Source organism: Exophiala bonariae (genome assembly GCF_035927105.1).
Source record: "Exophiala bonariae strain CCFEE 5792 chromosome Unknown scaffold_23, whole genome shotgun sequence".
In the NCBI taxonomy this organism is placed as follows: domain Eukaryota; kingdom Fungi; phylum Ascomycota; class Eurotiomycetes; order Chaetothyriales; family Herpotrichiellaceae; genus Exophiala; species Exophiala bonariae.
The window spans coordinates 139,049-162,826 of record NW_027042498.1 but is presented as its reverse complement, the minus strand read 5'-3'; the positions used below and the strand labels follow the sequence as shown (position 1 = coordinate 162,826).

The 23,778-nt window shown below is 50.9% G+C and overlaps 10 protein-coding genes across 10 annotated transcripts; 4 read left to right on the top strand and 6 right to left on the bottom strand.

Moving 5' to 3' along the window:
* Positions 1-53: 53 nt before the first annotated feature.
* On the bottom strand, positions 54-528 carry ATG8 (ubiquitin-like protein atg8; the record flags this gene model as incomplete). Its single annotated transcript, XM_064849667.1, has 3 exons — positions 54-87; positions 145-377; positions 439-528. The coding sequence occupies 3 exons, from the start codon at positions 526-528 to the stop codon at positions 54-56; spliced, it is 357 nt and encodes a 118-aa protein (XP_064703422.1).
* Positions 529-1,811: 1,283 nt separating this feature from the next.
* Positions 1,812-2,930, top strand: LTR84_006103 (uncharacterized protein; the record flags this gene model as incomplete). Its single annotated transcript, XM_064849666.1, has 1 exon — positions 1,812-2,930. The coding sequence occupies one exon, from the start codon at positions 1,812-1,814 to the stop codon at positions 2,928-2,930; it is 1,119 nt and encodes a 372-aa protein (XP_064703421.1).
* Positions 2,931-4,865: 1,935 nt separating this feature from the next.
* Positions 4,866-6,904, top strand: LTR84_006102 (uncharacterized protein; the record flags this gene model as incomplete). Its single annotated transcript, XM_064849665.1, has 4 exons — positions 4,866-4,946; positions 4,996-5,062; positions 5,113-5,239; positions 5,296-6,904. The coding sequence occupies 4 exons, from the start codon at positions 4,866-4,868 to the stop codon at positions 6,902-6,904; spliced, it is 1,884 nt and encodes a 627-aa protein (XP_064703420.1).
* Positions 6,905-7,632: 728 nt separating this feature from the next.
* LTR84_006101 (uncharacterized protein) lies at positions 7,633-9,057 on the bottom strand (the record flags this gene model as incomplete). Its single annotated transcript, XM_064849664.1, has 1 exon — positions 7,633-9,057. The coding sequence occupies one exon, from the start codon at positions 9,055-9,057 to the stop codon at positions 7,633-7,635; it is 1,425 nt and encodes a 474-aa protein (XP_064703419.1).
* Positions 9,058-9,525: 468 nt separating this feature from the next.
* LTR84_006100 (uncharacterized protein) lies at positions 9,526-11,683 on the bottom strand (the record flags this gene model as incomplete). Its single annotated transcript, XM_064849663.1, has 3 exons — positions 9,526-11,086; positions 11,155-11,280; positions 11,349-11,683. The coding sequence occupies 3 exons, from the start codon at positions 11,681-11,683 to the stop codon at positions 9,526-9,528; spliced, it is 2,022 nt and encodes a 673-aa protein (XP_064703418.1).
* Positions 11,684-12,337: 654 nt separating this feature from the next.
* LTR84_006099 (uncharacterized protein) lies at positions 12,338-14,577 on the bottom strand (the record flags this gene model as incomplete). The annotated part of the gene is made up of 2 exons (XM_064849662.1): positions 12,338-13,264; positions 13,321-14,577. The coding sequence occupies 2 exons, from the start codon at positions 14,575-14,577 to the stop codon at positions 12,338-12,340; spliced, it is 2,184 nt and encodes a 727-aa protein (XP_064703417.1).
* A 906-nt stretch (positions 14,578-15,483) lies between these two features.
* On the top strand, positions 15,484-17,461 carry LTR84_006098 (uncharacterized protein; the record flags this gene model as incomplete). Its single annotated transcript, XM_064849661.1, has 6 exons — positions 15,484-15,666; positions 15,730-15,738; positions 15,792-16,024; positions 16,079-16,232; positions 16,286-16,784; positions 16,848-17,461. The coding sequence occupies 6 exons, from the start codon at positions 15,484-15,486 to the stop codon at positions 17,459-17,461; spliced, it is 1,692 nt and encodes a 563-aa protein (XP_064703416.1).
* Positions 17,462-17,659: 198 nt separating this feature from the next.
* On the bottom strand, positions 17,660-18,832 carry LTR84_006097 (uncharacterized protein; the record flags this gene model as incomplete). Its single annotated transcript, XM_064849660.1, has 1 exon — positions 17,660-18,832. One exon carries the CDS (start codon positions 18,830-18,832, stop codon positions 17,660-17,662), a length of 1,173 nt encoding a protein of 390 aa, XP_064703415.1.
* Positions 18,833-19,358: 526 nt separating this feature from the next.
* LTR84_006096 (uncharacterized protein) lies at positions 19,359-21,074 on the bottom strand (the record flags this gene model as incomplete). Its single annotated transcript, XM_064849659.1, has 3 exons — positions 19,359-20,887; positions 20,938-21,022; positions 21,072-21,074. 3 exons carry the CDS (start codon positions 21,072-21,074, stop codon positions 19,359-19,361), a joined length of 1,617 nt encoding a protein of 538 aa, XP_064703414.1.
* A 772-nt stretch (positions 21,075-21,846) lies between these two features.
* On the top strand, positions 21,847-23,739 carry LTR84_006095 (uncharacterized protein; the record flags this gene model as incomplete). The annotated part of the gene is made up of 3 exons (XM_064849658.1): positions 21,847-22,285; positions 22,354-22,850; positions 22,906-23,739. 3 exons carry the CDS (start codon positions 21,847-21,849, stop codon positions 23,737-23,739), a joined length of 1,770 nt encoding a protein of 589 aa, XP_064703413.1.
* Positions 23,740-23,778: the final 39 nt, after the last annotated feature.

The following is a 23,778-nucleotide window of genomic DNA, read 5'->3' as shown; positions in this document are numbered from 1 at the left end:
CGTGACGGAAGTCGTGCGATCGTAAAACAGCGAATGGTACCGGAATGAGACATCTAGAGATCACCAAATGTGTTCTCGCCGGAGTATCTGAATGATTTGTCAGCATGTGATTGTTATCAGGCTATTGTGGGCAAGGAAACATACGTGATGTAGAGGAAACCATCTTCGTCCTTATGCTCTTCGTAGATGCTGCTCATGAGAGCAGCGGTAGGAGGAAGGACCTCGTCGACGAAGATGAAGATTGCCTTCTCGGGGCTGAGCTTGATACGCTTGCGAATAACATAGACGAATTGACCAACGGTGAGGTCTGCGGGGACGAGGTATTTCTTCTTATCGATGGTAGCGATATCAGACTTCTCTACCTTCTCGCAGATGACCTGTCGAAGGAGTCAGTGTCTGTGATAACATGGAGAGTATTGGGAATGAGGAGCATCTTACAGGAATCCGGTCGGCGTACTTCTGTCGAATGCGTTCGGCTTCTGCCTTGCGCTTCTCGAAAGGATGTTCATCCTTGAACTTGGAACGCATGATTGTGGTATCTAATGGAAGTTGGATGGAGAACTTGATCTGATGGAGACTGACAGGCGGAGTTGAATATCGTGATCTGAAGGAGAATGTTGGTGGATGAATGATGTCGAGGATGGCTGGTTGATCGGTGAGTGAGAGGTTAGGTTAGGTTTGTAACAGGCAGAGAGCAGGCGGCGGCGGCGGCGCAGCCTACGAGTGGCACTTGTGACGCGAGTGCTTGAAAGTAGCTGCCGGAGTAGGAAAAACGTAATGACGTGCCCCGCGTTCCAGCTAAACTGCGGTGACACCTCTATCAAGTGCTGACTGATCGGGTAGTGATGGTCACGGGATCTCTTCAACGTGAGATAGGCAGGTCAAGCGACCCGATAGTGATCCGATGTTTCTTCTCCAACTTCTCGTCAGGCGTCTACAGTTGCAAATCACCGGGGATCGATTAGATTATCTGTAGAAACTCGAATAGGCACGAGGCTCTCATGGATGACCATTTGCAATTAAAACACCTGAACAATGACTCATGTCATGCTGGTGTCACTACGACTCATGGTCTCTGTGGCTGGCTTTGTTTGACTCAGAAGAGCTGTTTGTCACATCGAGTCAATAATGAACATCTCTCTCAAGCTTCGCCCAGCCCATACCGGGTAAGTGATCCCCCAGGCCTTTCACAACTGAATACACAATGATTCAGTCTCTTGCCTCGGAAATCCTCAAGTTATATGATCGATCTCGTCTCAGTGTGAAATTTGGCAGTCATCTCTGTCCTTGTCACCGGCACGTGTTGCGTGGTGTGAGTAGTCGCGTGTTAGTGGGGAAGATTGAATATCCGATGCCGACTGTCTAGCTGCACCCTTCTCCAACTCGTACAGCTTGGTGGACAATTACTCACTTCGTACTTTTCTTCCCAACCGCAATATACTCCCTCTGTATCTAAATTACCATTTGCATGGCATTTTCATTACTCTGGCGACCAGGTCACCCCTGAATTGTAACACCACTCTTGACATTGCACCCACACTCGTTTTTTTCCAGGCGGGGGAATCGCCCTCGTTCCCTGCATCATGTCTATCCCAACCTTTGCAATTCGCTCATGTCGAGCTGTATGCCCTTCGCTTTCGAGTTCAACCATATATAGTCAATCCGGTTCATGTCTTTCACGCTCCTTCTTTTCTTCGAGGTCTTCTAGTGCTACGAGATCAAATACTCTGTCCACCAGCCAGCACCTAAGGTCGAATCCCTACCTCTACCTCTCTGTCGGCATTTTGACCACTGGCGCTATCTTTTACAACATGAGCAATGGCCAGGTTGTGTCGAATGACTCACCACCCGTCCAAGTGGTAACACTGGCCGAGGTTGATGCATTTACCAAGAGCAAGACCAATATCACACGGAAATCTCCGATGCGGTTGCGAATGGAGGCTTTGATTTTAGAGCATCAGAAGCGCATCGTCTTCGCTTTGGAGAATATCGATGGCAATAAATTTCGTCGAGACGAATGGACACGCCCGAATGGAGGTGGTGGCGTTTCTTGTGTCCTTCAGGACTCAAACGTCTTTGAGAAAGCAGGGGTGAACACAAGCATTGTCTATGGAGAGCTACCTCGATCGGCTATCGAAAAGATGCGAGCAGATCACAAATCGTTGGTGAGCTCCGATGTGGAGAAACTTAGCTTTTTCGCAGCTGGCCTTTCTATGGTTCTGCATCCACGCAATCCCATGGCACCAACAGTACACCTCAACTATCGATATTTCGAAACCTCCGACCCCAGGGATCCAGTCAACGCCACAGGCTCTGCAACTCAGAATTGGTGGTTTGGCGGAGGAGCCGATCTGACGCCTTGCTACTTGTTCGAAGACGATGCAAAACACTTCCACCAAACTCTAAAGACTGCTTGTGATAAACACGACAAGGACTACTATCCTCGTTTCAAGAAATGGGCTGATAAATATTTCTATATCTCACACAGAAAAGAAAGTCGTGGCATTGGTGGCATTTTCTTCGATGATCTCGATGCCTCAGCACAGCCAAATTCGAAAAATGCTCAAGAAGACCTTTTCCAATTCGTCACGAGTGGGCTGGAGTCCTTCCTCCCTTCATATCTCCCCATAATCAAGAAGAGGAAAGACATGCCATTTACACCGCAGCAAAAAGAATGGCAACAGATCCGTCGAGGTAGATATGTCGAATTCAATCTAATCGAAGATCGAGGAACCAGCTTCGGCCTCCGAACTCCCAGTGCCAGGATAGAAGCCATTCTGATGAGTTTACCACTCACCGCCCGATGGGAGTATATGCACCCAGTCTGTGGAACCGGGGTCGACATAGATGCTGAAGGTGAGGCTGACTCCGATGTCGAGAAAGAGAAGGAGATGTTGGAGGTACTCAAAAATCCGAGGGAATGGGTCTAAAAAGTCCCACGCTGTCATACTGACCTCATTTGAGGTCGACTGTGTCAACTGAGAAACTCTCAGGATATCGACCCACCACCTCGCCTTGGAAGATGACTGGCACGATACGAGCTGGCACCGCGCATCATCCTGACATACTATTTCAAGTCGCTTGAAATGCTGGTCAGGGACTCATTTCTCCACATGCAGTGAGGCCTGGTCTCCCCGCAATTGAGCCTTGTCTAGGCGAGAATGACCGCTGGCTCGCCGGTAAACTGTGGGGATATAGCCAGGAGGTAGCTACTTGCACTGCAGCGACGCTCGTATTGCTATCGTGTGGCTTGAGAATCACCGAGCTGTCTTCCCATATTGATTGGAAGAAGTCTGGGAGTTGGCAAGAGTCCTTGCTGATAAACTCATCTCTAGAATAGAACCAAAACGCGTCTCGCGACACCTTGTATAACAACCTGATGTCTTCATGTTTCTGAGTGTCTTATCTGTTGTCGGAAAAATAATGGCCAATGCATATGATAGAGGATGACATGTGCATGTACTCATTGCTTTGATCATTGGATCCAAGTGGTCAGTCTACCAGAAACGGTTGACTACCTACCCAAGCACTTAGGTAGTCAGTGTGCGGCCGACCAGCAACTAGGCGTATCGATTCTCCTAGGGTAGTTGTGTGGTAGACCAAAATACCATCTAGTACTCGGTATTGGGTTGGTGTTCGAAGGCCTCCATCCCTCTTCACAGGTGAATCAATTAGGCGCCTTAAGTCATACCGTTCCCGTCAGCATTGCTCACCTAGTACTTAAAAACAGCTTTATTATTACCTACCTAAGTACAAGACAGTCAGCCGAGCCCGTACGAATTCCCCAACCTGACTGCTATCATGCCAAACGTTGACACGGGCTCTATCCCTCAAGGCCTCCAACAAATGCTAACGCCGGAATCAGCCCGTCCCCCACTTTTCTTTATGCTGCACCAAAAATGCGGCCGGCATGATTTGGATGATCTGTTCAAGCGTACTCGGTAGTAACATGGCGAAGCCTTACAATCTCAGAAGATCACCGTCTACAGGAGACTACCAAGTCATACGCTGAAGGTTCCTCTGCGGCTTTGCGGCCTCATCTCAACCTTTCAAAGGGCAGACCGACCGGCAAGATCAAGACAGATAGGCCTCAGCCGCATCTTTGCATAAGTTAAATGCTGTTCTCGTTCAAGATTTGAACGTCCTCATCCGTCTGACAGTAGGACTTCTGGAATCTGGGCATAGGTACCTGGTATCCCGCCAATCGCTCCCACAAGAGTCACCCTGAAGTGGACGGGTTTCAGCGTCTTACCGCCTTTGATCAATAGCTTGCAGGGGGAAGACGCCTGGAAAGTGTTAGCGTGTAGGTCGCTTATCTCACCCTCACCGTTCGAGAGTTCAGCACTAACACAGTTAAAAATGTACTTTCAGCGTCCAAGCCCGGTGAGGCCCATCCCGCCTGCTGCAGGTAGCGGCACATTGACCACTTACCAGTGGCTCAGCCATAATACCGTGGTTAATGGTTACAGTGCACAGTACAGAGAACCTTCAGTGGGCAGTGACCATTGGCCTGAGCCCTCGAGCTGTGGCCGAAAATACTTTGATTTTTGAGGCTCTCCGCCATTCACGGGGCATCGCCCACACCAAGCTGCAGCTAGCCTCTCACTCTTCTACTGCAAATGTCTCGGTCAGCCGAAGGGATTTGGACTCCCATATCCTCGTATCTCTGACCAGGCCCAAGTATGGAAATAGCGGGGTGTCATTTGCGGCGTCGGGCCACTTCACGTGTCAGCATCAGCGCTGCGCTCATGGTCACGATCTTAGCCATATAATGATGGCTCCCCAAGACCTGGAGGCTATGAAGGAGTGTAAAGAGATCACTGTACTGTTCTCTGACACATTCTTGTTCTCTTCATACAAGAATTATGAGGCAAGCTTCTATTTCCGCCCTACTGGGTGCTGCCCTCATTCCAGGTGTCTTTGCTGGTCTCGGCAAATGGGTTGGTGTAAGTTGCTGGCTTCGACAAATATTCGAACCTAGCTAAAAAGTAGTAGGGAGGCGACTGTCCATGGGGTGACAAAACAGCTTCAAACACACATCCAAATGATTATCCCGACACAGGTAAGTTGCTCCTTCATTTGAAGGTTCATGAGGCTGATGCAGCCTTTCAGGGGTTACAAGATATTACGATTTCACCATCTCTCGTGCAACACTAGCACCCGATGGCGTCCAGCAATCGATGATTGTCGTCAATGGCCAGTATCCCGGTCCCTTGATCGAGGCAAATTGGGGTGATTGGTATGTCCTTTCTACGATCATGCTAAGCCTTCTCAGACTGATCACTCCATTGCCAGGATCGAAGTGAATGTTCACAATGAAATCCACGGACCGGACGATCTCACTCTCATGCATTGGCATGGATTGAACCAGCCCGGGACTCAATACTACGACGGCGTTTCAAGTATATCGCAATGTCCAATTGTTCCAGGTGCCAACTTGACCTATCGATTCCGTGCCGACGAGCAAGGAAGTTCTTGGTACCACTCCCATTATTCTGCTCAATACTCCAACGGAGTGGTTGGACCGATCGTAATCCATGGGCCTAATGATGTTAACTACGATGAGGATCTGGGACCAATTCTGTTCTCGGATTGGTTTCACGATTCGTATGAACACCTTGTCGACCTCGTCCTACAGCCAACCAACGGCCCGCCCTTCAGACCTCTTTCAGACTCTAACCTGGTTGGAGGAAAGGGTCAATATCCTTGCGCCAACGTCACGAACGGTGCTGCATGCACAGTCAACCCATATGCTTCATGGGAGGTTGAGCCCGGCAAGACCTACCGTGCCCGTTTTGTCAACACCGGTGCGACCGCGTTCGAGTCGATTTCTCTGGACGGCCATACTTTCACGGTCATTGCAGAAGACTTTGTCCCCGTTCAACCATATCAAACCGACTTCGTGACAATCGGTGTTGGACAGCGAACTGATGTTATTTTCACTGCCAATGCCGGATCAGGGTCGTTCTTCCTACGTGCATTCAACAGCCCTTGCGGAGACACAAATGGTCCTGACGGCAGAGGCATAATCTACTACAAAGGAACAGATCCGTCGGTAACTCCTACAAGTCAGCCCAAGCAAGGGACTCCAAACCCGACCTGTGGAAACAATCCCCTATCCTCATCAGTCCCACAATACGCCATACCAGCCGCAGAGCCCGACCAAACGATCACACTCACGATCGGAGGTAAACCAGACGCGCAAGGAATTTTCCGCTGGTCGTTCAATGACATCAGCTTTGTCGGCGACCTCGACCAACCAGCCCTCTTCGACGCCGTCGCAGGAATCAACCTCCCACCTCAACGCAACGTCTACCTGACGGGCACGGCGCAAACAGTGCGCATCATCGTCATCAACACCCTCCCAGCACCGCACCCGATGCACATCCACGGGCACGACTTCCAAGTCCTCGCCGAAGGCCAGGGGACATGGGACGGTACGATCGTGAACCCATCGAACCCATCGCGGCGCGACGTGCACATGTCGTGGGCGGGCGCGGAAAACGGCGCGACCAACTACCAAGTGATCCAGTACACGCAGGACAACCCGGGGGTGTGGCCGTTCCACTGCCACATCGCATGGCACCTGTCGGCGGGCATGAGCATCCTGCTGCTGGAGCGGCCGGACGAGATCGCCAAGATCGAGATCCCCGCCGCCGTCACCGACACCTGCTCCGCCTACACGGCCTGGCAGGCCGCCAACCCAGCCGTGCCCGTCGACGACGGCCTCCGGAAGCGCGACCTCGCCAAGCGCATGGTGGAGTTCATGAAGGGCCACGCCCACGCCGACAAGCACCACAACAAGCGCGGCTACCGTGGCTTCTCCTTCAAGGACAGAGACACCGGAAGCCTCGGCTCCGGCAGGGTTGAGGATAATCTGGCCCACAAGCGGGACGAGGTCTGAGCGGATATGGCAATGAATGATTTGATGAGATGAGATGCGTTGGGAGTGGAGAGAATACGAGCACGCCGATTTTCACGTGTGTCTTGGTTCTCTGGTGACGACTGGGAGATGGAGAAAGCACGCACGCAGCATAATCGGGGAAGGGGCAAGGCGATAAAAAAACATCGTAAGCAAGCAATACATCAATGGTTGCGTAGAACTACACTCTGGGGGGTTAGAAATTGTAGAGTGCACATGTATCAGAGCTTTAGCGAAACTTGCGGGAAGACCATCGTACGAGTGTTTCTTTACCATTCTTTTTTAGCCCGAATATTATCGTCATTTTAGTATTTCGTCTAAGGCCCCAATAGCCACTTGCCTCCTCTCTGTACACTACCAACCACGAAGTACGATCCCGGGGCTTATATTCTCACACGGGCAGGATGTGAGAGTGAGATGCTTTTTGCTGTCACTGATCGACACCGACTGTCTGACGTGTATCAGGGTAACGTGAGCAAGACGAATTCGTTCCAATTCGGGAGGCGGTGACCTCTTGAAAACTCTCCTGCCCGATAGGCACGCCTGTCCGGCACCTTCCGTTGTTTTTTGGAGCACAAGTTTGATCCCCACAGCACAGAAAGGCTTCTTTGTCCGGTCTCAGCTCAACTCAATTCCCCATGCTTGCTTGTGGACTAGGCTCCACGAGAAGTCACCGAGGCGATTAACTAATGTTCGAGGAAGTGGAATACTCAGACCTTCTTTTTCCCACCCTGGCCCATTTTCAATCTAGCGACCAAAACAAACCCCGCAGATGCAAGTGCCACGCCGCCTGCATAGAAGATCGCAGGGCGAAATGGTGCAATCGACGTAGCTGGATGTTCTTGGGCACCAGAGTTCGAATCTGAAGGCATACCCACACCAGACGCTTCGAGGAGATAGCCCGCAATAGGCACACCAAGGAGATAACCTGCCGTCCAGCCAGTAGCGCCCATGCCCATGGCGACAGCCTGGCTCGTTGTGTCGCCGCGACCGATCGCGGCAGCTGTACTGGCTACGACGACAGGGTAGATGGTGAAGAAAGCGCCATTGGCGAGGCCATTTAGAATGGCGAAGACGAGAAGCGGGCCAAATGAGTCCGACACAGGCCAGATGGCGAGCATACTGACTGCGTTGACAACCATGGCCAGCAGGAACATGTTCACGGGCCCTGTGTAGTCGCTCAACCAGCCGGATGTAAAGCGGCCGACGGCAGTGCAGGCGTTGAAGCTGGCGACGAGACCGGCGCCGGTGGTGGAGCTCAGGCCGACGGATTGGGCCACCAAGGGGAGAAAGTAGGGTGGGACGAACATGCAGAATACCCCAATGGCGCCAGCGAGGAAGATGGCAGTGAAGGAGAGGTGTTGGAACATCGATAGATCGAGGAATGGGGCTTGTCTGATTGGGACACGCTCACGGATGATGCAGGCGGCTGGGACACCCGTAGCCAGAATGCAAAGGCCCAGTACACGGAACGTCCAGTCGATGCCGATGTGTCTGATCATAGCATCAATGGCGATGGAGAGGACTGCAGCACCAATGCCGCCTCCAAGCTTGACGATGCCAGAAGCGAGTCCGATTTTGGCGACAAAGTAGTGTGTTGGGAGGATGTTAGATACCGAGTAGCAGAGACATGCCCCTAGACCCAGAATCACACCAGAGCAACCAAACAAGCCACCAATATTTGTCGTCGTGAAACTCGAACCAACTTCTGCAATGCCGACGGATATGATTCCCAACAATGCGGTCGTTCTTGCTCCAAGCAGCCGGGCCATAGTGACGCCGAACAGACCGAAAGCCACAATACATGCGAGACAAAGTCCGGTGATGAAAGACGCCGTTGATGTTGGCGTCGTTACGAGTTTGGATCGTAGAAGGGCCACTTGAAGGACACCCCAGGAGCCGACGATGCCATTGAACCAGAAGGTCATAATTGCACAGCTCGTGACAACGGCCCAACCATAACCACCCTCGGGTACGGCCGTGGTGACATTTCTCGAGGATTCATCGAAGGACGAGGTCAACTCGACGAAATGACTCCCGGGATCATCTTGATTGTGGCTAAGTGACGGCCATGAACCGGCAGTGCTGGATTGACGGCTCACACGAGTTTCGATCTCTGTAGTCGTTGTTGACATTGCTGTTGCTTTGATGTGGGGGTTAATGTAAGAAAATTCCTGAAGCAATGCAAATTCTTCATTCTCGTGTGCAAGGTAGCCTCCTCTTAGACATGTCTATGAGCGAAACGTAATGAGTCAAAGGGCGTTCCCACGATGGATGAGACGGCACCAGTCGTTGGCACTGACGTCGAACCATGAATGCTGGTGTGGCTATGAGGTACTGGTGACTGTCGGAGTTGACCGCAGCCAATAATGTCGTTGGCAACATTAATGACACCCCCAGAACTGCCCTTATGTCAGTGGAGCATCGGGTCCAAACGCCGAGCAGACCCATATTTCTCAAGAGCCGCCGGAGCTTGAGGTGCGAGTATTTTGTGTAACCCAGGATCTGCGAAAGGCTCACAACATTAGATGTGTCGTGGTAAGGGCGATGTTGTTCATATACGAATCCGACCTTGGTTTCCCTTTCTTGATTTTATCTTTTCTTCAGGGATGCATCGGGGTGTCATAGAATTCATCGCTCGCACCAGTGAAGAACGTATCCATGGCCGTGTCATCTTCCTCGGGTTGTGCCTGCAACATTGGAAATGATAGCCTCCTGCTATCGATCGTGTCTGCAGCCTTCAGGAGCGAACCAACCGCGGATTCAAGAATACCACTGGCGATTTCTAGGAATTCTGCGCTCTTGTTGGAGACTCGCAAGGTCCAACGGTATTCCTGTAGACGTCTCTGGTAAAACTCGGCTTCTTCCTGACTCACTGACGTTACAAAACAAAGTCCCGCAAACGTTCCGATCAATGCAAAGTTGAATTTGGATGCAAAGTACCAGAATGATTGCAAATGTTCTGGCTTGAGACGGTTGAAGAAATCCATCGCACTAATCAATCGTGCTTTGGCTGCTGATCGGCAGATTTGTATCATGTAAGGATCTGTATTGTGCGATAGAGAACGCAAGACTCGTCTGTGAAGGGTAATCTCTGTGGCGAAATAAGCAAGATGAAGGTATCCGACCGAGCTGAGTTTTCCGACTCGTGTATTATCCATACGTAGGGCTTCAGGCATTTCGGAATACCAAGAACGTAGTTTCAATTGTATTGGTTTCGCTTTTTCCAATATCATTTTAGTGGAATCGTAGGAATTTTTGAACTCTGTCTCCGCTCTGAGAGAGTACAATGCATCCAAGACATCGGAAAGCATTTTAGTAAGCGTGATCATGGCACTGAACAATGTTCGTCCTTTCTCAACCTCGGCACTACCATCTTCCTCATCTTCATCGGCTGCACTTTCCGGGAAGTCGCTGCTTATGACCGGCTGCACGGCCCAGTTGGCCGCAGAAATGTGAGGAGGTCGACCATATATTAGAGCCGACCAGGTATCTTGCATGAATAGAGCCCAAGCCAATCGTTTACGAAGTCCACGTTCCCAGGCAGGGACTCTCCAGTTGGAACAGTCCAGGTGTAACCCGAGATCTTGGCCAATGGCCACCAATTGGGCAGTCAACTGCCACGCTTGGTTGCTGTTTGGGCGTTGCAACAACAGCAGCCCAGCTTGCACGGTAGACAGCTTGGCTCTGTGTGATACATCTTGTAATGTACGGTAGGCGATGTCCTCCAGTTCGGCGACGTCAGGCTTGTTCAGCTTCGCCAGTTCTGTACTATACGACCACCAGTTCAAAGCGAGGATATAGACCGCGGCGAGTAGTGGAGGCGAGAATTCCCGATGCGTTCTACTATACTTTTCGAGATAGACCTTTTTGTGTAGGATAGGGAAACTTGGGTGGACGATCCTGAAATAGAGTTTGATCAGAGCTTCACCATGAGGTGCAACTATTCGCTCTATGTTGTCGAGTTCCTCAACCTCTCTGAAATGATTAGGCGAGTCCGCGTCGGCATATTGGTGGAAGAACTCATTTGGGCCAACTTTGCGGAAGGAACCTTGATCAGCAGGGCTCTCCCCCTTGACGTCGTCATAGAGTCGAAGGTCGAGTAGAGCAAAGTCATGCTCATCGGTAGGGCCGATGTATTTTGCATATCGATGGTTTTGCAGACTGGCCATGGTCAGCCGCCCGGAGAAGGTAAGGTAAGGCATAATAATGGAAACGAAATAACCACGTACCCGAGGGTCTTCTTCAACAAAGACTCACCCTGCAAGTTGGCATAATCGTTAATAACTGGACCAGTACGAAGGGACTCGGTGTCGGTAGATTGTGGTCGTGGGGCGTGGCCATTGCCCTCGGAGCCTCTGTTATCTATTTAGCTTGGCTGGAGATTGATAGGAGAAAGTATGAAGGGTGTGGGTGGAAGGCTCACGATCGTCTTTGCCGAGCTAAGGCAGTAGCCGACCCTGCAGTCCCATCGGAGGAGGCAAGGGGGTTCGCAGGTCTCCGCCGCCTGGGAGCTGCATCCTCGATGAAAGTACAGGCCTGTTTGTGAAATTGGCACATTACACAAGTGGAGGTGTCTGGATCGATCTGGCAACGGGTCTTGCGACGACGGCACGAGTCACAAGGGCGATCGTGTCGTACGGGTTGAATGGGGTTTGAGTTGGGCATGGTCATGTCGCCTAGAGGGGCCGTGATACTACCTGGGAGGCCGTCTTTCGTCGTAGGATCGGCTTGGAGGAGACGTGGCACAGTCGAGAGCATTATTGTTTATTACGGGGTGTTCAACAAGAAGCACCCTTTATTGGCGATAGAGGACCGGCATTATCAGTTGAAAGGGAGATTTTGTTTTTCTTTGGCGTTGGGGCAATCGTGCAGAAACAGGCGTCTGGATAAGCTCCCAGTCCCGGGAGATGTGGAAAGCCCTGACACTGACAGATGGGACTTATCGCAGTAGAGTCAGGAGTGAGAGCCAGTTGTCGGTCAGGTAGAGCAGTGCCCATGCGGATGCCCGATTTGATGGATATGGAACCCCGTTAGTAAAACCCAAGCCACCAGGGCCTGAACCTGGTCGACAGCAGCAATTGATTGAGTAAGAATTAACAGGATTCGGCTGAAGACGAGTTAGCTTGCCTTGGAGAAAGATAAGAGGTTGGGGCTCTTATTGGGTCAACAGGCCATCACGTGACAGAATGGTGGGATTGTGGTGGAAATGACCAACCGAGTGCAGGTCTTTATCAAATACTCCGCTTCATATCGATAGATGCCACGCGCCCAAGGAATACAAATTGTAAATGCCAAACAATTTCATGCTTCTCTATCGTTCCAGCCCAATGTCATTGCACCAGCTGGGACCGTCGGTGATGTGATGGACCCAAATACCCACTTGTGATTATCGTCCCCATCCGCTCTGCGTCATCACTTGTCCTCGGCTTCGCTTTGGCGTTGAAACCTACTGGCGATCTGCAACATCTCCGAGTCGGTGCACCGTGCCCCCAGAAAGGTGACGCTGAACGGCAATCGCGGTGTAGCCTCGTCGACAGCCACATATGTTCCACTTGGCACCGCCACCCCGCAGAGATCCAACACGTTGCCAAAATGTGTAAACGTGCCCATTTTGCTGTTCATCTTGATTGGATCCGCCAGCATCGCCTCAATCGTGGGGTGCTCGGGTGCTGTCGGTACCACCAAAACGTCAATGCCCAATTTATCCGCCGACGCGAATTGAGCAGTGGCATTCCGGGTGCACAAAGCCTTCATCTGGAGGTCCCGAAACAGTTGGACCGCCGTACTCTGTCGTGCAACAACTTGTTCAAATAATTCCAGAATGACTGGGTGTAAATGTTGTCGGTTCTTGTCCAGGAAATCGTCAGGTAGGCTTGCCAGTCTCTCGGACACGAACGTGCCTGCGTACAGCAGATCGCCTGCTTGTTGAAACGGTGTCCAGTCAATTGCTGTCAATATCCCACCCATCTGCTGAAGTCTTTGCACTGCCTCGTTGAATAGTTTTCTGAAAGTTGGAGAGCATATCTCAAGAACTTCCGGAGGCGGTATGCCAAAACGAAATGCCGTTCTTTGTGAACCAAGTGAATTGACGTGTCGTTCAAGCGGGAACGTGTCTCGGGCATATCTATCTTTGACGTCGAATTCTTCGCTTACCTGCCACAAGGTTCGAGCATCCCCCACGGTTCGGGCGGTGAACGCTATGCAATCAAGTGACAAGCAAGCAGGTGTTACACCCTCGAATGAGATGAGGCCCCTGGTTGGTTTGTAGCCCACGACACCATTGAACCCAGCTGGCACACGACCAGACCCCGCTGTGTCGGTTGCTAATGAGAACGTTGCCTAAAAAACCGGGTTAGCTAGAGATTCTTTCATCTTGATTTCCACGTGAGTATTACCAAGCCTGCACCAACGCTTACACAGCTTCCGCTACTACTACCACCAGAAATATGCTTGTCGCTGAAAACAGAATGTGTCACACCATAAGGACTCCGGCATCCGCTGAGGCCAGTCGCTAGCTGGTCAAGATTGACCTTGCCCAGATAAATGGCCCCCTGGGACATCACTTTTTGGAAAACCACCGCAGACGTGGTAGCCACATATGCCAGCGGTGGACATGCAGTCGTGGTTTCGATGCCTTGCACATCTATCGAATCCTTGACCGTGAACGGGACACCGAACAGTGGAGGCAACGAGTTTCTGTCTGGATATTGTTCCAGCAGCTTCCGAGCAGACTCGAGGACTGCATCTCGACTTTGGCGCTTGATCCAAACGGCTGGGTCGACTCGGTCGTATTTCTCTATCGTGTCGTACAAAGTATTGACAAGTTCAATCGGCGAGAGACCACTCTTGTACGACTGGTGAAGGTCTGAAATTCCAAGTTTACCATTCCACATCGGTGGGGTCTGAGGCGGAGTGGTTTCCCCATTACTCTCTTTTTTCCAAGGTGACAAAACGTCCAAAACGGGCTGAAGGTCTGCCACGAAGCCAAATAGCCCCTGAGACCAATATATCATGTCCAATGATGCAGTTTTGAACGCTGCATTGTATCCAGCGGTGCTCTCAGTTATCCCACAGCACTCAAACCCCCGATCATTAGCTTCTCTAATGGTGGTGGAAAAGCAGCATTCCGTGGTAACCCCTGAGACAAGTAAATGCGTGATTCCTCGAGCTTTCAGTTTATGCATTATGCCGGTATTCCAAAACGAGCCTTTTCCAGGCTTGTCAATGACGATTTCTGCCGCCAAAGGCTGTAGTTCATCGACAATGTCGTGGCCATATTCGCCTCGAACTAGTAGCCGGCCCATTTCCCCTTTATCGCCAATGACTTTATTGTGCTGAGTGTTTCCTGGCGCCGCCACTTGTCTGACGAGCTTGGATGAAGGGCAATCTGCAAGTGAGGGCACCTGGCCCTCTCTGGTATGGAAGATTTGCATCCCGGCATTTCTACATGCCTCAAGTAAAGACTTGGTTGGTGCTATTGAGGCCTGAACGGCCTCGAGATTTCCTCCTTGGATCTCTCCAAACCCACCAGCTAAGATAAAATCCCTTTGCATGTCTATGACAAGCAGTGCGGTGTTCTGAAGAGGGAAAGAAAAGGGGTATGGCTTAGCCTCAATGGTGAGGAAGCCGTCTTTGGCTTCAGTCATGCCCATGGTGGAAGTTGGTCAATATTGAAATGATGATGATACGGCTTTTACCAGGAAGAGTATAGAAATCCTATTCAGGAGTTTCTGAGGGTGCGAGTTTAGGATGCCACTTCTTTATAATGATCTGGAAATATGGGAATTTCGTACGCCCCAGCCCGTGATGTGTCCGTTCTTTCAGACCAACGACAGAGCCAATTTTGGTCACGTAAGTTCACAAACGCTCAACACCGAAGCATTGCTGAACGTGGAGGGCCATCCCATAGGAAGACGCCCTGTAGCCAATACCGTGCGCGAGAGGAGTGATAGATAAGAGCGACGCCACCGCTAAATCTGAGTGGCCAGAGGGCGTATCGAATACGAGTAATTTTTCACCAGGCGGCGGCCCACAGCTGAAATCGCGGTCGCCCACGGCGAGCGCCCGGCGGCCATACCGTATCACTTGGTATAGTAACGGCCACTGAGGCTCAACTTATCATTGTCAAACCGCCCGCCGGCGAGGCATTGTGGCCGGAGGCCATATCTCCACCATCGCGTCTCTATCAACGTGTATCTTTGGATTTACACGCTGATCAACCTGTCAAGCACCCCAGAACCACTTCCCCAGATTTTCAATGAGATAGACTCTGCTTGATCGGCGGCCTCTGGACAAGGGGCCGTGGTCCCTATCTCCCTGCTAACTCGTGGCACCAGGGTTTATCTGGGTATCTCGTGGACACATGCATTTCGTCTATCTGGAAAAGGAATTCAGCCTCGAGGCCTAACTCCAGGCGAAGCACTTTAGATGGGTGTTCTGACTTGGGCTATATAGACCTTCCACATTTCTCTTGTCTTCATCCAGAGTATTCACAACTTTGGCGGCTCTTGCTCGATTTTCTGATCCCACCAAGTTCCTTCACAGATTTAACCGCTACAATGGTGAACATTTCAGCTGAGCGCTTTTCCCCAAAGCGCTTGTCACCCTCCCACATCAAAGCCAAAGTTGAGCCTCATCTCCACTGGGCCGTTCCTATGGAACAAGGCCAATATAAAGATCCACGTTGGTCAAATCCCGACTTGGATCCCGTCAAACCAGAAGACCGTACTTGGGGTGCCGTGGTATGTTGACCATTATTTCTTCTCCGCTGTTGCTGTTGCTGTTGCTAATGAAGACTCTTTTAGGACTATTGGGTATGCTTCAACCATGGACCTGACATTGAAACGTGCCTAACAATATTCACCAGGCTTACTGGACCAGTGATATGCTCGCACCGCCTCTCGCTTCCACTGTATCGTCAGTCATGAGTCTGGGGTTCACTGCCCGTGAAACGATTCCAATTGTCTTTTGTGGATTTGCAATTTGTTCTGGAGCTCTGACCCTCACTGGAAAGATGGGAGCTCGATACTCCATTCCGTTCCCGGTCTTGGTCCGCTCGATGTTTGGCATGTATGGCAGCTACCCAGTCATTGTTCTTCGGTGAGTGTGAACCCTATTGGAGTTGGCTGTCCTTAGGAACTAACGATTTGTCAGAGCATTCGTGGCAGCCATGTGGACTGCCATCCTTTGCGTTCAAGCTGGTGACTTCCTCAATAATTGCATCACAGCGATTTGGCCAAGTTTTGCAAACTTCCCCAATCACCTGCCAGAGAGTGCTGGTATTACATCCGCAGGTCTTCTCTGCTTCGTAAGTCGATCCATGATACTCGTTAACAGCATTTGCTGATGTCTGTCACCCAGTTTATCTACTGGATCTTCCAGACCATTCTTGCTCTTATGCCCATCAAGAAACTTCGAATTCTGTTCTTGCTCAAGGGTATCATCGTTCCTCCAACCTTCCTCGCATTGTTCCTCTGGGGTGCGATCGTAACAAAAGGAGGAGGTCCACTAGTGACTGGTCATGCAAAGATCACCTCTAGTTATATGAACACGGCATACTCGGCTCTCACAGCTTTGAACGTCATCATTGGGTTGTTCAGCAGCATGGCTGTAAACTTTCCCGATTTCGCTCGCTTCTCAAAGAACAACTTGGCGGGATATAATCAATTTTTTGCCCTTCCGATTATCGGTACCCTTGGTGCTTTGACTCCAATCTTTGTCACTTCCGCGCACAGCTACATTTGGGGGGAGTTCGAGTGGTATATGCCAGCCGTGATTGCAAAGTTCGACTCCCGAGCAGCCAAGTTCTTCACAGCTTTCAGCTTCATGTTGGCGACCATTGGCAATCAGGTAGCTGCCGGTAAGTCTTCATGTCGCCATTCTTCCTTCAAGAGATCATGCTGACTGACTTCCGTCAATTTAGGGACCTATCCCTTCTCCAACGACGTGTCAGGTCTCTATCCAAAGTATCTCAATATCTTCCGAGCGACCTTGATCATATCAGTTTTCTGTGTCGTTTCAAATCCCTGGCAGATCATCAGGAACGCCAGTGGACTGCTCGCATTTCTCTCTGGATACAGTATGTTCATGGGTGCTGTGTGTGGTGTTATGTGTTGTCAATACTACCTCATCCTCAACAAGAAGCTCAACATTCATGAGCTGTATAATGGCCATGGTATCTACCGATATTGGCATGGCGTCAACTGGAGGGCATATGCAGCCTTCTTTGTTGCAGTTGGCCCATTGCTACCAGGCTTCTCCAAGAGTATCGACAATAATCTGGACGTTGGTGGTGCCTGGAAGATCTATACCTTCTCCTGCCTTTATGGCTTTACCATCAGTGGCCTCGTGTATTATCTGATTTGCAAATATGTTTCCGATGTTGGGGTGGCAAAGATCGACGAAGCTGTGTATCCTCCGTCCAAAATGGACATATCTGATGTCGAGGTTGGCATTCCAGACTCCGAGGAAGCATCTCTGCAGGAAAAGGTTGGCGGGGTTGAGGTCAAGGTGGGATCAAAGGATCTGGAAGGTTGAGCAAGCACTATCGGAGGGGATTGTTGAAAGATAATTAGCCGGTGTGCTTTGTGAGAAGATTGAGCCAGGCACTTATTGATGATACCTGAAGGACGCCCCCCTTGGCGGGTCTTGGAAACCAGCTGACAACCACAGAAGGATGATAATTTGAACCAGTTTCATACCGAGTTATGTAGCAAGAGAATGGACTAGTAACCACTATCTGTAGTATTCCTTTTTGGTCCTGGTCACAGTCTCATACTCTGAGTGGGCAGAGCGATCATCATCATGATGGTGATGATGACGGTGCCTCCTCGATTCTCGCTGTGGCGGATAAGGATCTCTCCTATCCTCATACTCATAATCCCTCATGGTCTCTTCGGTATATGATCGTCGTTCATCCTCGTGGTCATAATCACGTAGCCGTGGATCGCTATGCCGAGGTCCATGTCCATGTCCACCTCGAGACCTAGACCTCGACCTAGCTCGCTGGGTCACCCTAGCGCGTTCTTCATAGTCACTTCTTCTTTCATCGTCGTCGTAGTCATCATGGTGGTGCAGATAACGGCCGGCAAGATGCGCCTCGGCGCCGGGCCGTTCGTGGCGGCTCTCGCTGGCATCGTGGCGGCTGATCTGATCCTTGAAGAATCCGACACTGTGGGATCGCCGCACCTTCCAATCCTCTGGAGGCGAATCATTCCTTCCACGCATGGAGCTTCGAAGTCGGGCTGGTGGAGCCACGGTCTCCTCGGGGACGATTTCGGGAACTCTGCCTCGACGACGGTCGCGTGGATCATCATCGATGTCTTCCATGACCTGGACATCTTTGTGGTAGCTCGCGTGACTGATGGTACGGTCTCTGCCACCGGTCCGTGAGGAGTCGTATATGATTACATCGTCGTCTCTCCTGGTTCTCGAGGGAGGCGGCGCATCGTAGTATTTGGTCCGAGGTTGGTAGCCGTAGTCCCGCTCATCGTAGCCTCGTGGGTTGGATAGGTCGACCACGTAAGTCCCATCGTCTCGTCTCTGTGGCCGAAGAACTTCAAATTCGGATCTTGGGTTGGCTGGAGCAAGAACGAGAGCATTGGATCGCTTGACATAGGCCTCGGAATTCCTGTCTCGCCCAACTTCGTAAGTTGTCTTGGTCCTGTTGGCGACTGTGGTGGACTGCTGATGATAACCGCGCGGATCGTCGGATCGACCACTTCTGTCAATCAAAATCCGCTCATCTTGATAGTCACGCGAATACGACTTGTCATGATCATAACCGTAATCATAATCATAGTCCCGTCTCGATCTTCGCGGGGGAGGCTCGTCTTCCACGCGGTCCGAGCCACGATTGCGGCTCGCGTACACAACTTTGTAACTACGATCTTCACCACGTGTCGACATGGTTTCGTGGAACTGAGACTACCAAGTGCAGTTGTGTGACGTGAGCGATGTCGCACTGATTCTGTATATTCACTGGCAGGTCATTGATGGCCATGTGGGCAAGTCAGGCTGGACGTCTGTTTCTCGCCCAGCCTTTTAGGTGAAACGGGTGGGTGGGACAAAATATCTGCACATGCTTTCAAGTTCAGCCCCAGCAGCAGCAGTCCGCTGACGTCATCAGGAATGGTCTGATCAGCAGTTCGACGTGCATCAGGTGCCGTTTTGGGATTGCTGGCACTTGACATTCAGAATATCGCAAAAAAATGCACTTTAGAATCTATAACAACAGATTGCTTGTCAAGGCGGAAACCGAATGACACCCGGTCGTCATTCTTCTTGTGCATCTGATCAACATAAGGACCTCCGGCACATAGCGGGGCAAGGACGACCCCTCCGTAGCCAGTCAAGGCGGCTGAAAAAGAAGTTGAATCCAAGTGCAAGGTTCATGTCGTTCTTCATGATGGGCCATAATCCCAAAGTATGAACATTATTTGTTCTCAGCCTCAGCCTCAGGCTTCAGTTTTGATACGACATTGGCGACTTTGCCCAAACCGAGCTCCATGCCCTTGCCAACACGGGTATCTTCCCTATCCGAGTCACTATAGCTGACATGGTCTTCTCCTCCAGGCCCGCTTGTCTTGACACCTTCATCGTCAGTCTCTTCTGCCCGTTGCAAATCCGTACTCTTTCTGAGCGGCTCGTCGTTGACGCTAGATGCACGACTAATGTTAGCACTCTCGGGGGCAGTTTTCCTCAAGCCAAGTTCCTTTCCAAGTGTATGAGCTCCTTCAGCGACAACTGCTCCCATTGTGAGCGCTGCACCGCCCTGCCGACCACTGTCAACACCATCGGCTGGTCGAGCTTCTTCATTCTCCTCGCCACGCCAGTCGGCAGCTGGCTCTTCGTGGACAGTTTCCCCCTTGGCGGGCTCAGGTATGACGTGCTCTTCATCTTGAGCGTATTTCCAGACAACCTTGAGTCGATCGAGGGCTCTTGTTCCTTTTCTTGCACTGCCTTTTATCCCATCCATGGCATCCCACTCAATAGCGAAAACTCCAGAATCAAAGCCATCATGTCCCCCCTCAAAGTAGGCATTGAACCAAACATGGGCGAGCGCTGTGACCATCGTAAATCCGGTATATGCAGCCTTGTTCCGACGTTCAAAATCGATGTTGATATCACTCGTAGGGAGAATGAGTGGAGTACTGGGTTTGAGAATGACCGTCTGAGCTGCAGGTACCGCCGGCAGACTGGTATTCGATGATTGGGGAGTACCCCCAGCAGGGCTGACCAAGATCTCATCATCTTTTCGAGCCTGGCTATGGCTCACCGGCGGTCTTGATGAGTCGACTTTGGCGTCTTCGATAACGGTCTTCTCCTCTCTCTTGAAAGTATGGAATTGCCGAATTCTTCGACCATTCTCGACGTAGCCTTCAACCGAGACCTTGACACCATCGCGAAGACCCCAAACGTGAACTTCCAATATTTCCACAGGCCGTTCCACGTACTTCTTACCCATCTTGTTGGTCCACCGATCGACATAATCCACCCAGCGAAGTTGACTAGGGATACTGACACCATTGCCAAATCCTGCTCGCATGCGCCGGGCTGTAAATCGTTCAAGGGCGTCCTCTTTTTTCCAGCCTTCCTGGCTAATTAGATAAGAGCAAGCAGTTGTACCACTGCGGCCTTTCCCAGCTTTGCAATGTACAACGGCGACCCTATGCTTTTTGTTCTCGGCCTCGGCATTCGGATCATCCAGTCGCTGGATCCAATTTCTCATGGCAGCCATCAGATTGGGAATAATGGCAAAGGGTGGTGGATGGTGGTCGGGCCAGGGGAAGTGATGTATTCTATTATAAACTTCAGAGTCAGGATATCCTGTCCCTTCGGCGCGGAACTCGAATATCGACCATTCCTCCCCATGTTTTTTGTCTAGGAATTTGACCAGTTGATCTGTTGGGTTTCGGTAGGCTTTCTTTGGCCACACTGAACTGGGTCCGGAAGTCACAACGACTGAAGCGCGGTTAGAACAGAAAGGATATACGCGCAGGAGTAGGGCGTACTGTTGTCCGTCATGTAGCATAAGTCCAGGCCAGCTTCTGGGTGCCTGGCTCGAGGGCCTGCGACAATCTGTCGCAGAATTGAAGCCTGTGGAGGGTCAGTTACCTTGTTAAGACACCTGGAATATGGTTCATACCATCACCGCTGATGTGAATGTCTATTGCTATTATTGTATAGGCATAATTGAGTGTTCAATAATAGAAGCGTATTTACACTCTCGCACTTCCAGTTCGTACGCCAGCTGGCGTGAACTTTCTCAACGTCGCGTCCTTTTGGGAAATGACGTCAACCCGGACATCGAGGAACCCAAACCCCACCATACCATGGCAGTAACTGTACTTCAATACTGCTCAACATCAACAAACACTGACCAAAAGTATCCCCTCTACCTATTGAGGTGGTCTGCAGCTCCGAGTTGTCGTCATGCAAGGTATCACAGCGACAACTTTGACAAGGCTGTGGCTACACGAGCTATCAAAACAGGCTACACCGAATCCCCGACTGCCATATGTCCCGCAAGGCTGAGCAGACAATACCGTCTTCTTTTGGATGAGCTTTCCCAGACCTTGTTGACATGATCACAATAGAATGCAGCACGAGTGAAATCATAGGGTAGTTCGCGCTCAGTCAAATCTTACTTTCGAGGGATGAATTCCTCCTTGCTGTCCGGTCCGCTCAAATGTCTCACAATCAAAAATTCTCGGAACTTTGCTCGACAAGCTTCAAAGGTAAGGTTGCGGACGGAGCGCGTCCTGTGATGATCTTGTATGCCTTTGGAGATGCAAAGTATCAGAATCGAAGCATTCCTTGCTTCTCGTTGTCCTGATGAACGCACAGATATATATGACGGGCTCCCACGATTCAGTGGTAGGTCATCGTTCTGAATCCCAGGAGAGATACTTCTGACCAAAATGGGCCTCATCTCTGTGGTGCTCAACACTTTGGCCCTCACATTCAGTCTCGATCAAATTTTGACCAATGGAGCAAGCACATTGGGCCTCCTGACATCGCCATTACTGCCTAAATTCCTGATCAACAATCCTTTACAGGATGGTTTTCCATGGGGAAATCATGACTGCACCAACACCAATCCCTACAAGCAAGAACTCGATACTGGGGTTACTAGAACATATGACTTCACCATCTCACGTCGTGTTCTCTCACCAGACGGCTATGAAAAGAGCTTAATCTCAGTGAATGGGCAGTTCCCTGGCCCTCTCATTCAGGCTAATTGGGGAGACACAATCGTTGTTAAGGTGACGAATAACATTTCCACCCCATTGGAAGGTACATCTATCCACTGGCATGGATTTCTTCAACACAGCACTCAATGGATGGACGGAACTCCGGGTAAGTACTTGCAAGTCTTTGCATACATACCAGAGCCAATCTCGCTTGATCTCTGCTAATATGCATAGGCTTCACTCAATGCCCTATTGCCCCTGGGAAATCGTTTACTTACAAGTTCAAGGCCGAGTTATATGGAACCACATGGTATCACGCTCATTACTCTTCCCAATACACGGACGGGGTCATCGGACCCATTGTGATATACGGACCAAATCAGAAGAACTATGATTATGACCTCGATGTCGGCCCCATATTACTGTCCGATTACTATCACAACAGCTATGAATCTACTGTCGAAACACTGCTCGCTCCTCGTCCGAAGCTGCCACCCCTTAAACCAGTGAGCGACAACAATCTGATCAACGGAAAGATGAACTTCGACTGTTCAACGGCGGCGGATAAGAGAGTCAAGTGTTCTAACAATGCTGGCTTGTCGAAGTTCAGGTTTCAGACAGGAAAGCGACATCGACTACGACTGATCAATGCTGGAGCTGATGCAAGTCAAAAATTCTCCATGGATGGTCATCAGATGACCGTTATCGAGAACGATTTTGTTGCTGTTCAGGTGAGCCGCTGCATTACTACACATTGGGAACAACACCATTGATGTGAGGTCATAGCCATACAATACTTCTGTAGTCACTCTCGGAGTCGGGCAGAGAACCGACGTTATCGTCACAGGTCTTTCGGACCCTAAGGGTACCTACTGGATTCGAAGCAATGTGACATGTGCCGAAGCCAAACAGCCATATGCATTAGCCGCACTCTACTACCCCGATGCATCGTCCACAGCATTACCTACTTCATTCCCCTTACACACACCCAGCATCAGCTGCGACAACGACGCCTTGGAGAAGACCATTCCCACATACCCCATCGGCCCTAGAAACCCAGACCAGACATACGTCCTTGACCTCACAGCAGGCCAGAACGCGTCAGGGGTATGGCTCTGGACGATGAACAACTTGACCTTCCGGGCCGACCTAAGCCAGCCAGTCCTCTTGCAAGCCAACAAAGGCAACCTCACATTCCCTCCAGCCTGGAACGTGATCAATACGGGCTCCGCCAAATCCTACCGCTTCATCTTCAACAACAACAGCCCACTCCCCCATCCCATGCACTTCCACGGACACAACATGCACATCCTCGCCGTGGGCCGCGGCAAATGGGACGGGAAGACGATCGTACGGCCCGAAAATCCACAGCGTCGAGACGTCCAGATGGTGCCCGAGTTCGGCTACATGGTGTGGCAGGCCAGTGCGGATAACCCCGGCGCATGGGCTTTCCACTGCCACATCGCATGGCACGCGGCGACGGCCCTCACGGTCGACATCCTCGAGCAGCCCGCCAAGATCAAGGGTCTGCAGATTCCGAGTTCTGTCGAGCAGACTTGCGCCGAGTGGCGCGCCGTCGTTGCCACCAGTCAGATCGAGCAGATCGATTCTGGTGTATAGATATATCTGTGAGGAGGAAGTCGGTCTCTTTTGTCTGTT